This window comes from Labrus mixtus, chromosome 16, assembly GCF_963584025.1.
Source record: "Labrus mixtus chromosome 16, fLabMix1.1, whole genome shotgun sequence".
In the NCBI taxonomy this organism is placed as follows: domain Eukaryota; kingdom Metazoa; phylum Chordata; class Actinopteri; order Labriformes; family Labridae; genus Labrus; species Labrus mixtus.
This window is the reverse complement of record NC_083627.1, coordinates 7632105-7644652: the sequence shown is the minus strand read 5'-3', so window position 1 is coordinate 7644652 and position 12548 is coordinate 7632105. Positions and strand designations below refer to the sequence as shown.

Sequence of the window (12548 nt, the reverse complement as noted above, 5' to 3'; positions counted from 1 at the left end):
AAACTGGACCCGCGGGCCGAGACCAGAGTCCGGGACGGTTCCCTTTTTAAACCGGGAGAGCTCTTCAGGCGGAGACTCGTCCATGAAGGGACGCTGTACTGGAAAACACCCGGATCAAGGCTTAAAGGTACTCGGTGCTACGGCAACAAATAAGACTCTCAAATCGAGGTAGAAGATGATGCCACCGCCCGGCTCTTAAGGCCAGACTCTATTATTGCACACCTCCACATTGCACTTCACAAGACTCTATACCAGTGGTTCTCAATTGGTGGGTCAGGACCCTAAAGTGGGTCGTGAAGGTGTTTTCAGTGGGAAGGTGTACCTTGAAGAGAAATTGTGTCAAAAGCTCTATAAAGCCCTTCTTTAAAAAGATTGTTTCGTTCAGTTTCTTTGTTCTGTCACACTTCGTACCATCAGATGTCCAAACTGCACAATTTTTTTAATGAAATAAAATCTGATTGATTGAAAAATACCAGAATTTTGGGTCGCAATTTTTCATGAAGGAGTCGGTGATGGGTCCTGAGTCTCGGCCAGTTGAGAGCCACTGCTCTATACAATATTTAGTTTCGTGTCTGACTTCGAAGTTGGTTTTAGTCGGGTCTGATATTACTGTCGTTGTCTTTCTGCGTCTTCCTTCTGCAAAACAAAGTTCACCTTGTGGGACAATAAAGAAAATCTGAATCTGAATGTGACGGTTGGGTAGTTTAGGAAGTTGTGGCTGCAGGTTTGAACGTGTGATCATCATCTGTGTGTGTGTGTGTGTGTGTGTGTGTGTCTGTGTGTGTGTGTGTGTGTGTGTGTGTGTGTGTGTGTGTGTGTGTGTGTGTGTGTGTGTGTGTGTGTGTGTGTGTGTGTGTGTGTGTGTGTGTGCAGATATCCAGGTCCTCCTGATGACAGACATCCTGGTGTTTCTACAGGAGAAAGACCAGAGGTACATCTTCCCATGTCTGGTAAGAAAACCTTTTCTCATGGATCACTTCAGATTTTATTTTTATAAAAACAAATGTTCATGCTGCTATCTCTCCTCTGTGTGTGATCCAGGACAAACCACCAGTGCTGTCCCTTCAGAACCTGATCGTGAGGGATATAGCCAATCAGGATCGAGGGATGTTCCTCATCAGCGACTCGGCTCCTCCGGAGATGTACGAGTTTCACGCCGCCACCAAAGACGACAAGAACGTGTGGATCCGACACATTCAGCGCACCGTCAGCAAGTGAGGAGATTCACAGACACAAAAAATATTTAACGTTGGTTTTTGTACAGCAGCTTTTTGTGTTGTAGTCAAGACCAAACTAACCGAGATCAAGACATACCTGAGACTGATACAAGACCGAGACATTTAGGGATCCAGATCGAATCAAGACCAAAACCAAGACCAAGGCAGGGACCGACAAACAAGACAAGACCGAGTAAAAATGCTTTCAATCCTGAAACAAGACCGAGACCTTCAAAAAGTGGTCTCGAGACTAAGACTGATTTCAAGTACTACAACACCAGCAACGGCCATTATAACAGAGGAAATAATCGCAATCAGGCCAAACCACAGAAAGCTGTTCTCGTCCTGTAACTCGTGTAAATCTAAATGAATCACTCGTCAGCTTTTTACAGACTGTCAGTGGATGCTACACTGTAGCTGCAGCTGGGCTGTTGTTTTCACTTCCTCAGTCTGAGACCTGAAACCAGCTTAACCTGGCCTGGTGTTCTGCAGAATAACCACCAACTGGAAGTCATACTACATACTACTATGCAGCAGGCGGTTTCTAAACAGCCGTGGGTTTATTATTGCTATTTAACCAGGAAATGTGCTCTGTGTTCTCAGGTGTCCATCGAGGGAGGAGTTTCCTCTCATAGAGACTGAATACAAAGCTCACCTGAGGAGACTCAAAGGTCAGAGACGAGACAAACAGATCTACAAATCATGTCTTATCTAAGATTGTGACCAGTATATTTCATTTTGCTTTATAAATGTGTATCTGAAAAGAAGCGCCTCCTGATACCAAAAACAAGAATTGGACATTGCTTAGAAGCTATGTGTTAAATCAACACAGGTGTGCTGTTAATAATCCTACATCCCCCCCCACACACACACAGCTGACCTGCAGCAGAAGGACCGGGAGATGTTGGAGCTCCTGCAGGAGAGGGTGATGTTGTTCTGTGAGCTGACGGAGGTGACGAGCGGCCACGAGGGGCTTCAACCGCCCATCACCCGATATTTGTTCAGAGCGGACACACCGCAAGCCCCCCGAGCCGAGAAGCTGCTGATGGATGCCACCGCTGAGGGTAACACAACAAACTGCATCTCAAACTATAACTGAGATTTAAAAATGACGCATGACACTTATGTATGTGTGTGTGTGTGTGTGTGTGTGTGCGTGTGTGTGTGTGTGTGTAGTGGAGAGGTTGAGCGAGCTTCTTCTGGGCTCCAGCTTGGACATCCCTCTTCTATATCATCACAACCACTTGGAGGCGCTAGAGACCAGTGAGTGAATTACATCTCTCGTACGACATAAAAAAAAAAAAAAAACACAAAAATTCACACGCGTAACGTGAAGATGAAAAGCTGTGTGATGTGTGAAATCTTTATTTACCTTTGGTTACCTGTAGCTCAATAGTCCAGTGTTCTGTATTAAACCTGTTTATGGTTCCAGGTGTGACGCTGAGTGTTCTCTGTGTTTGTGTTCAGGTGATCAGGATCTGTTGATCAATGGAGCGCATGATTTCTTTGCTTCAAAGGTGAGCTGATTGGCTGACAGGGGTGCAGTGGGCGGAGCTTTCAGAGGTGGTTCTGTGCTTTTTTTAAAGTTATGTTTTCTTTTCATCTTAAGGATTGTATGAGGAGTCCCGACCAGCAACCTCCCTCGGTAAATATAATTTAACCAAAAGACAAAGATCCCTCTGCGCACAGCTACGTTCAGGAACGTTACCTTTAGAGACCGGCAGGTTTAACGCCATTCCAGAGGAAGACAGAGTTTGTTTGTTGTGTGAGTTAGGTAAAACTGAAATGAGATGAGAATGAGACTGTCCGATCTGTGATGACATAAGGAATGTTCTTTTTAGAAAAAGGTCTTCTATTGAAGGTGATTTCTTTTGGTTAGATGATTGTGAAAAACTTGAGTTGTGTTTTAGAAGAGGAACCTTTTTTTTTTAGCAGATTTTATCTGCAAAGCATGCTGGGAGAAAAGACAGAACACACTGTTTAAGCCTGTTTAAGACTGAGCTGTGACAGAAACAAGCAACTTTGTAATGTTATGAAATGTTACTGTAAACCACTGCAACTGGATTTCTGGTGTCGTATAAACCCATGAGGGTTGGGGACTTTGGTGCATGACACGTAAATAATTACAATCAATCAATCAATCAATCAATCAATCAAACGTACAGGCGGTTAAGGTTTCTTAGAGTGTGTTCTCATGTTTGTGTAAATTATTTTATATTGTGAGGAATAAGTTGAATGATTGTAAAGTACGTTTTTCTGCCTGTGTTTTCAGGAGATCTATCAGAGGCTGGTGAATCTCAGTGTTTATCTTCATGCTCTTCAGGTGAGAATCTCTCTGACCTTCAACACATCTGATTCAAAATAGTGCTCTGTATTAAAAAAAACATTCTTTATAAAGATGCAGAAAACTGTGAGGGGATAGTCATCCAGTTATCTTGAACGCCTGAACTTCGCATAATTTTTTTAAATTTTGAAAATATATTTAAATTTAACTCTTGTGTGTAAAAACTTGCAGGCTGCAGTCATCAAACAGGACTCCATCTTGGAGCTGCTGCTGCAGCCTCAGGACGCAGCGTCCCCAGGTTCAGGAGGAGCGTGGCGCCCCCTTTGGCGGGACGGTGGAAATCGTGAGTCCAGTGCGGGTTCCACCATCGGGGAGCTGGCTCTCCTGCAGAGACAGCACAGTCTGCTGCAGGAGGAGCTGCTGAGGCTGAGAGACGCAGAGAGCCGCTACAAAGACAGCGAGAGGGCCCGGACCAAACTGGAGCGACAGGTCCGACACATGAAGGTCTGCAGTGGGGCCACACCCAACCTCCAACAGCAGGTGGAGCTAGCGTCACAGGTAGGGATGTTTGTACAGTGAAATAAGAGAGAGAGATCTTTCAAATACTTCAGATGAAACAGAACAAATATTCTAACTTTAGTCCGTAGCATCTCTCAGATCCAAAATAAGCAGAAACCCAACCCTACTTGCATGCAACTACATTTTTTTTTACATTTTGTTTAGAAATGAAGCTAACACAGAATTACCAAAACATGCAGTTCCCTGAGTGTCCACTTGAGGCTGTCTCTAAAAGTGAGACAACCCCCATAGAGCCCCATTTTAAAATGTCCAACTTTACAGCAGAAATAAACATGTTTACAGCCTGGTACAAAAAGATTTATAGCTCTTTTCTTCATGAAAACTGTACCTGTTTAATTATATAAAGGCTTACAGTCATGTATGATTAGGGGCGTGGCCTCTGAGTGACAGGTGGGAGCTGCTAGCAGTCTGCTAGGTGTCACTGTGTTGTTGGAGCCTTTAAACTAATTTGCAAATTTTTGCAGTCTTTTATGTCTGAAGTCTCTTTTTCTTGTCTCGCTGTTACAGCAGGTGTCTCTACAAACAGGAAGGGGTGGTTCAACCGGAGCTGGCCTACAGCGAGGCGGCAAGGAAGCTTTCAGCCAATCAGACGGCCTACAGGATGGCAGTGATTTGGAGGCGGACATGACGTCAGACGATGATGATGGATCGGCATCTGAAAGCTCCAAAGGTCAGACAGCAGGAATAACTGGGCCCCTCCTACTGGGCTCATTGCCACCGGAAGTGCACGCCCACTGCAGGACATAGTGTGCATGTTTACTGCTTGTTCCTACACTGCAAGCTGACGCAGGCTAGCACAAGCTAACCTCTGGCGTTTGGCACCTGACTGTTCAACAGAAAGCAGACCGTGGTGTTTCGCCTCACTATGATTTTATTTTCTCTCGCCACTACTTCCACGTCTGCAAGTTTAAGTGATAGAAAGCTGTTGACGTTTCTCTCCTTACATGATATTAAAGGTCACATATTCTCCTCCTCTTCAACCGGTTTAAATAAGTCTCAGAGCTCCCCAAAACATGTGTGTGAAGTCTCTTGTTCTAAATCCACTCTGATCCTGTATTTGATCATGCCTATAAACCCCTCTATTTCAGCCCTGCTCAGAACAGGCTGTTTCTGTGTCTGTGCCTTTAAATATGTAAATGAGCTGTGTCTCACCACGCCCCTCTCTGGAAGGGCTTGGGTGGCTCTGGCTTTCTCCTATTGTTTACGGTGAGAAGGCAGACTCAGAGGGCAGAACAAACACCTAGCTGTTGGAGTGTCACCCACTTGAGGGAGGGGTTACTGCCCTTTGTGATGTCATGAGGGGAAAATCTCCAAACGGCCTGTTTGAGCACACATTTTCTGAAAAGTGGAGCAGGCAGAAGACAGAGAGGATGAACTTTTCTCATCATTGGGGGGTTTGTAGACGGACTAGAGACACATATTAGTGTAAGAAAAACATGGTGAAGTGGATTCTGTATAACAAGTGACCTTCAAAGCAGAATATTTGGAGGTCCGATGTACGTGGGGTTGTAACTTAAAATAGAAACACTGACATGAACATGTTTTCATGGTTTTGTGGGACCACAGGACTAACTTTTGATTGTTTCTTTCTTTCAGATCTTCACGATATCCCAGAAGAGATCTGATCCTCTGCATGAGCCACGATGCTTCTCAGCTTGTAGTTTTAAGTCATGAAGATGTGAACTGATCAACTCTAGCTCGGCACATTGTTGTGCTCTCTGGAGAAACACACACACACACACACACATTAACACACACAAAAAGCACAACAATGTTTATTTAGCTGCTTTGCTTTCTCGGTCGTTGGCTTGTGACAGTGTTGTTTTATTTTCAGCTTTTGAACGAGTAGATTTCTGTTCTGACGTCGGGTGACTCAATGAGGGGAAAACTGATGGATGATGCGCTTATTTGACTTTTTGATCCGTAGATTTGACTCTGAAGGTTCGGACACTATTAGGGCTACTGTTTCAACATGTTGTGCCAAAGCAACTGCACTCCAATAAATGTCAAATCAGGGACTTTTGAACTTTTTGTTCCAAACATTTAGAGAGTAAGAGGAGGAAACATTGTGAGAAATGGGTTTAATAATGCTATTTGCACTTTTGTAGTTCTTATCTGGGTGATTATTTTAGACGTCGTCTTGCAACATTTGAAACAAAAACCATGATGTGACATTTTAAACAATTTTGCTCTTTTTAGAAATAAACCATATAAAGTTAAACTAATGTTCCTTCTAGAGTTAATCAAGGCATAAATACCAGAAAACATGCACAATGTTCAAAGCAATCCAGTCAAACCATCCTGCAATAAAAGCTGCTGTCACAGTGCCTCTCTACTCTGAAAGTGTCCCCGTCTGCTCTGGCTTCAAACAGCCTTCATCATTATTTTAATCGTAAATAGAGACGCACCGATTCCAAGGTTTTTCATAAGGTCTCCTCGATTTTATAGATCACAAACTCTTCTTAGGAAATAAGCCAGTGTGCTAGTTTTAAGCCTTTTTAGGGCGACCTCAAGGTTTATATCTGAGACCCCTGATTGTTCTCCCCTCCCTAACTCCAAAGTAAAAAAAAAAAATTAACATCTCGCCGTCTTCCATTTTCTGATCTCACTTTTCGCAGGAATAAACCAGTTTGTGGGTCAGTGCCTTCCGAAACCTTTAGAGATGACTGTTACCGGAAAGATTCAGAGGTCTGTTTAGTAAATTATGTTTTCAGGGTTGGGTTAAAATATATCAAATGAAAACACTTTAAAAACCTGGTTATTGGTTGGAGATCAAACAAACAGTCAACCCAGGTCAACGCCACACGAGAATTATTCCGTCCTGACCTCTAACACCGCGACCTAACCGCACGCCAGCGTTAGATATCACATCGCATCGCACATGATCGAAGATTGAAGGTGAACAAACGGTTGTGTGGTGACTCAAATCACAACTCAGAGGCTCGTTAAAAGCGAAAAAGCGAGTAACCTTGTAGCGCCTTCTCCTTCCTTGTTCCTCGTCCGTCTACGCGAGTGACCAAGAGGAAAATAGAAACAGGACGTCAGGGTCAATACGGCGCGAACAATAGAATCGATCGTATGCAGGTCACGCTTACACGACAAAAATTTCAGCCCAAAAAACGTAAACTTTAGTCGCCTTTTGGCTGTTGGTTTTACAAGACAACGGCGTGTAGTGCTCCTCGACATCCAGAGTGCAAACTTTTGAAAAACTCCAACTCAACTGAGAAAACGCTGTCCCTCTGAAAACAGAGACTTAACACACATGAGCATTACGGCTTCAGTCAAACGTCCTGTGTGTGAGCAGTGGGGATTCTAGAGTCTGGGGCCCTTTGTAAAAATCAATGGGGGGGGGCCCTCCAACCAGCATCCATCACCGTTACGTCTGCCATTGTCCCAACGAGAACTCCCCTTTTTTTCCTGTTTCTTTTTCCTCTTCTACAGACGGATAATTCCTCTTCATTTTTATTTTTATTTTTTACTTTCACTGACGGACTTTGGTTTTCACAGCAAGTCTAGCAAGAGTGCAGTCAGATGGGGCCCCCTTTAGGAGGTTTCCTACTTTGCACATTTTGGGCCGCTGCTTTGCTTTAAGTTTGGGAGCGCTCAAAGGGCCCCCAACTGGTCTGTGGCCCCAAGCAGTGACCTGCACATGCCTGTTGACAAACAGCGCCTCTGTGTGGGTGAGTACAGTAGGTGGACTACAACAAAAATGGTGGACTCGTGTGTTCGGTTTGTGCTGCTTAGTTGACATTTGCTAGAAATGTACCGGCTTTGTAGTTGAGGGTCACGTGGAGTAGAAACCCAACCTCATCGTCCGTCCATTTTCGTTTGTTAACGGTGTGTTCTGTTTACATTGGAACTCGGAGCTGGGTATGACGTCACACCTGGGTTGACCGCGTTCCAGTTGCAAGTTGGCAACAAGTCAGAAAAGCAACATGGACGCCTCCAGGACCACCTTCGTTTTGTTAGATAATACCAGACGATAACAACGCACTACATGATAGGTTGCACATGACAACATATCCACAGAGAGAACTTAAACAATACTATCGGTGTGACTGATTTTATTACACAAAAAGATGACTGAGCTGCTAATAAACACTATAGTTACAGACTATAGACTTTCTGACTTCCGAGATCAAATGGAACGAGTCACTACACCTCACGGCTCCGTGGAAAAAAGAGAACGTGTGCATGTTGTTTCATTACCAAGTTACACTGCCATCTACTGGTCTGGCATGTGTACTACAGTGTTCTTTCTCATTTTATTGGAGCTTTATGTGTTATCAAAAAGTCGCCTGAACATGTAACTTTTTTGATAACGAAAAACCATTCCGTCCTCAGAGGATCTTCTCGTGTGAACGTGGCCTTAGACTCGTGGCTAGAATCAGAAACAAACACCACAAATATCATCGTAATTAAATCCATTTTTATGGCTCTTTTATTTTCCTCGCACCCTCCACAGAGTTATTAAAGGGAACCAGCCGATGATCGGAGAGAAAACAGGAAACGAAACGGGGCTTCATATTTATGTTTAAGAGAAGTTTATATCTGTTGTGTTTGGCCTGATTGTTTTGCATGTTTTTAAACCTCAATACAACCCCCCCCCTTTTTTTTCTAAAGACCGCAATAGAATTAAACTTTGAGCTTTATTGTGTATTTATCCATAAAAGTTTCTATGATGTATGGGGACTCTATCTATCTATCTATCTATCTATCTACCTACCTACCTACCTACCTACCTACCTACCTATCTATCTATCTATCTACCTACCTATCTATCTATCTATCTATCTATCTATCTACCTACCTACCTACCTACCTACCTACCTATCTATCTATCTATCTATCTATCTATCTATCTACCTATCTATCTATCTACCTACCTATCTATCTACCTATCTATCTATCTATCTATCTATCTATCTACCTACCTATCTATCTATCTATCTATCTATCTACCTATCTATCTATCTACCTACCTATCTATCTACCTATCTATCTATCTATCTATCTATCTATCTATCTATCTATCTATCTACCTATCTATCTATCTACCTATCTATCTATCTACCTACCTATCTATCTACCTATCTATCTACCTATCTATCTACCTATCTATCTATCTATCTATCTATCTATCTATCTATCTACCTATCTATCTATCTATCTATCTATCTATCTACCTACCTACCTATCTACCTATCTATCTATCTATCTGCAGAATCAGAGGGATATTATCCTCAGGTTAAGCTTGCTGTGTATTTTAATTGTAAATAGCGTGGAGCGTGCTGAGTTATGCAAATGTTCTTGTGGCTGCAAAATGAACGTGACCTTTACACGACCGCTAGAGATGAGAATGTTACCGCTGTACCTTTACCTGTATCTACTTTACTGATATGAATGTATGTGTGTGTGTTTGCTAAAAGTCGGGGTTGATGAAGAAATATGGAGATGTATGAGATAACGTCATGAAGTATAAGGTATTATCATTTAAACAGACACTGAATTTGTGTAATGTGCCGAACCGGAAACAAGGGCTGTACTTCTGTTTGCACACATTTATCGTCTTTAATGTGAATTGAAAATACTACTTAAAGATTAAACATGTATTACAAACTGTGTCGCATCGTGATTGTGTTGTTGTACTTAGCTGGAGAAAGAGCTAGTCGTTATGAACGTGAAGATAATAGGGGTGGGGGGGGGGGGTTCACCCTCTGATATGAACTTCAACTTTATAATGAAATCTGCAGCAAGCAACAAGACACGACAGATACACCAAAGACAACTTGAGGAGTTCAGGCATACATAAAATCCACAGGTCTCGTGAAAAACAGGAACTTCAACCACACCGAGTCAAAAATACAAATAAGAAAACAGCAAAGCAGATTCAGCTTTTTTATCTGCAACGGGCATAGAAGAATGTCCGGCACATCATTATTTTGGTTCGAGGCATTCTGTAACGACGGCAAGAAGGAAGGAGATCAAACTCACCAAAAAGACTTCTGCATATTTTCTCCAACTTTCTGTTTCCATATTGGTGGAGGACCGTGCTGGATGGACTTGAATTCCCCTTGGTTCCTCTGCATGTTTTTGGGCCCCAGGTCCTTCAGTTGTGTCAGTGAGATGGACATTTTATTGGGTTTTCATCAGTTGAGGTTATAAACTGTCATTATTTGTTTAGTTTTATATTTTCTATCCTAGTGTTGCTTGTTTCCCAGTAGTGTGTGTTTTTATTTCCTAGTTTAGTCTGTAGTGTTTCCTGTTTTATTTTGTAGTTCTTGTCCCCAGTGTTCTTTTACTTCCTCCCTTTGTCTGGTTTCTCTCCATCTTGATCGCCCTGATTGTCTTCACCTGTGTCTGATTACCCCTGAGTCTTTTTAACGATATCAACGTTTCTTCCCTCTTGTTGTCTGTTCACACCCGTGCGATGTTTCCTCATGGCTCCTTGTTTCTCGTGTGGATTTTTTGTTGCACTTTTGTTTTGAATTTGGACTTTAAAGAAGGTTTTTGTTTGGGTCCAGTTCCTTATTCTTCCTTTAAAGAGACAATAACCTTTCTCTCGATGTCCCATTTTTGATCTCCATGCTTCTTCACGTCTTTGATTTTATCTTCATTATTGTTTTTGTTGCTTCTTCATCATGGCCTCCTTGGTGCACCTTGGAGAGAAAGCCTATCATAGGAATCCTTTTAGATTCCCTCCGAGGAGCAGGAATCAGGTCCTGCAGCTGGCCCCTCAAGTGGGCCGTCTTGAAATGTAACTTGAGTCCTTGAATGCAGCAGATGATCGCTCCCCTGATGTGGCGATGGACGTGTTGCTGCGTTAATGAGGCTGTGAGGGATTGATACGAAGTGGACCCGGAGAGTTTTTAGATTGCCTCTCCTTGGCTTCCAGGATCGGGTTTAAGGACTCACAGGTGGTCTGAGAACATGCAGAGAAGACTAGAATGCTGCTCTCCTGGAAAGACGACCAAATGCGCCCGCTCTTCATAATGCAGGGCGTCATCCTTCTGGACAAGAGAGAGCGAGAGCTTACCTTCAACTCGTACAAGAGACAAGTGATCGTGGAACTATATGTAACATGTGTTTTGTTACTTAGGACTAATAAAGCTTTATCATAATGGCAGGATGAAAAAAATCCATCAATATGTTGTATCACACTTGGGTGTGCAAAATCATGCAGTTCATCGAGTGTCCACTAGAGGCTGGCTGCAGGAACACAGGAACTCGCATACACAACCATTCAAAAATGTCTGTTTTTACAGCATAAATTAACATGTTTACAGCCTGGTTAAAAAAACCAACAGGTCTGATTAGCTCATCGATTGGCACACACACGATTGGGTGATTTTGTCATCCGTTTTGATATATGAGCAATACGTGTTATCCACAGTAATGCGTGTAGCTTACCTGATTGCCGGGTGGGCGCGGTGTAACAGTTTGTCTAGAGGCTTAAAACCCGCCTCAGCTCAGCTCTCAGCCTGTCGTTAGGTTGACTGAAAGTTAGGCTGAGACAGGATTTCCAGCATGGAGACCGCCATCGATGAGCCTCTAAAGCCCCCTGCAGGAACAGATGGGTGACATCAGGCGTCAAACATTAACATCAACACAGCCTAGCTGCCTGTTCCAGCTCTCTGATTGGTTACATGGGCTGTCAATCTATCTGCACAATCCAATAACTGGACAATTGGTCCAACATAAGTAAACGCCCCCTGAGGGCAGGATAAGTCATCAGACATTTCAAACGTTTTACAGGAAAAGAAAACACAGTTATTCAGATGTTTCTCAGATAATGTTTATTGAAATATATTTAAGACAGTTAAGTAAACACAGGAACGCTGGATTAAAATCAGGATAATGAATGTTTCATGTCATGGGGACGTTGAAAGTAAAATTTCTCCAAGCATTAGAGTAACATCTAAAACAGTTTAAATGTTAAAAATAACCATTTCTGTAAAGATGAAGCAGCTCAGGTTTAACCTCCTAATAATGAAACAACCCCTAAAATTATATATAGCCCGCTCCCCTTAATACCAGCCTGGAGCCCTGACACCATATACAGTAGAATACGAGCCCCATCAGGCCCAGTGGTCAGCCAACAAGATCCCCCCCCCCAGACCCTGTTATAGAAAAGGTCACGCACACACACACACACATACACACACACACACACACACACACACACACACACACACACACACACACACACACACACACACACTCACACACAATGAAGAGGGGTAACTGATAAGAAACGCAGCAGTTTATCGATGGTTTGAAGTTCTTTCCACATTGTCCCGGTGTTCATCGCATTGTAAACTTCATCACACAGAGGGTGACTCTTAAGCAGGAATGATGTACCTTTGTCTCTGTAAATGTGTGTGTGTGTGTGTGTGTGTGTGTGTGTGTGTGTGTGTGTGTGTGTGTGTGCGCGCGCGCACAGCTGCAGACACTGCAGTCTCTAATTC

The 12548-nt window shown here is 43.0% G+C and overlaps 1 protein-coding gene across 3 annotated transcripts in view; it reads left to right on the top strand.

Annotated features, from left to right (window-relative positions):
• The window catches only part of arhgef1a (Rho guanine nucleotide exchange factor (GEF) 1a), a 29140-nt gene extending 19438 nt beyond the window's left edge, over positions 1 to 9702 (top strand). For 2 of the 3 annotated variants that reach the window (XM_061060032.1, XM_061060035.1), the window contains exons 12-24: positions 1 to 127; positions 874 to 950; positions 1042 to 1214; positions 1821 to 1888; positions 2093 to 2281; positions 2394 to 2480; positions 2685 to 2734; positions 2827 to 2862; positions 3490 to 3540; positions 3733 to 4059; positions 4588 to 4750; positions 5677 to 7921; positions 8050 to 9702. The exon at positions 1 to 127 is cut by the window's left edge and continues 45 nt beyond it. In XM_061060032.1, the coding sequence (XP_060916015.1) occupies positions 1 to 127; positions 874 to 950; positions 1042 to 1214; positions 1821 to 1888; positions 2093 to 2281; positions 2394 to 2480; positions 2685 to 2734; positions 2827 to 2862; positions 3490 to 3540; positions 3733 to 4059; positions 4588 to 4750; positions 5677 to 5705 (1377 nt within the window). In that variant the 3' untranslated portion in view covers positions 5706 to 7921; positions 8050 to 9702. The remainder of the gene's footprint in view (positions 128 to 873; positions 951 to 1041; positions 1215 to 1820; positions 1889 to 2092; positions 2282 to 2393; positions 2481 to 2684; positions 2735 to 2826; positions 2863 to 3489; positions 3541 to 3732; positions 4060 to 4587; positions 4751 to 5676; positions 7922 to 8049) is intronic. The other variant, XM_061060033.1, reaches the window with a different exon arrangement.
• Positions 9703 to 12548: the final 2846 nt, after the last annotated feature.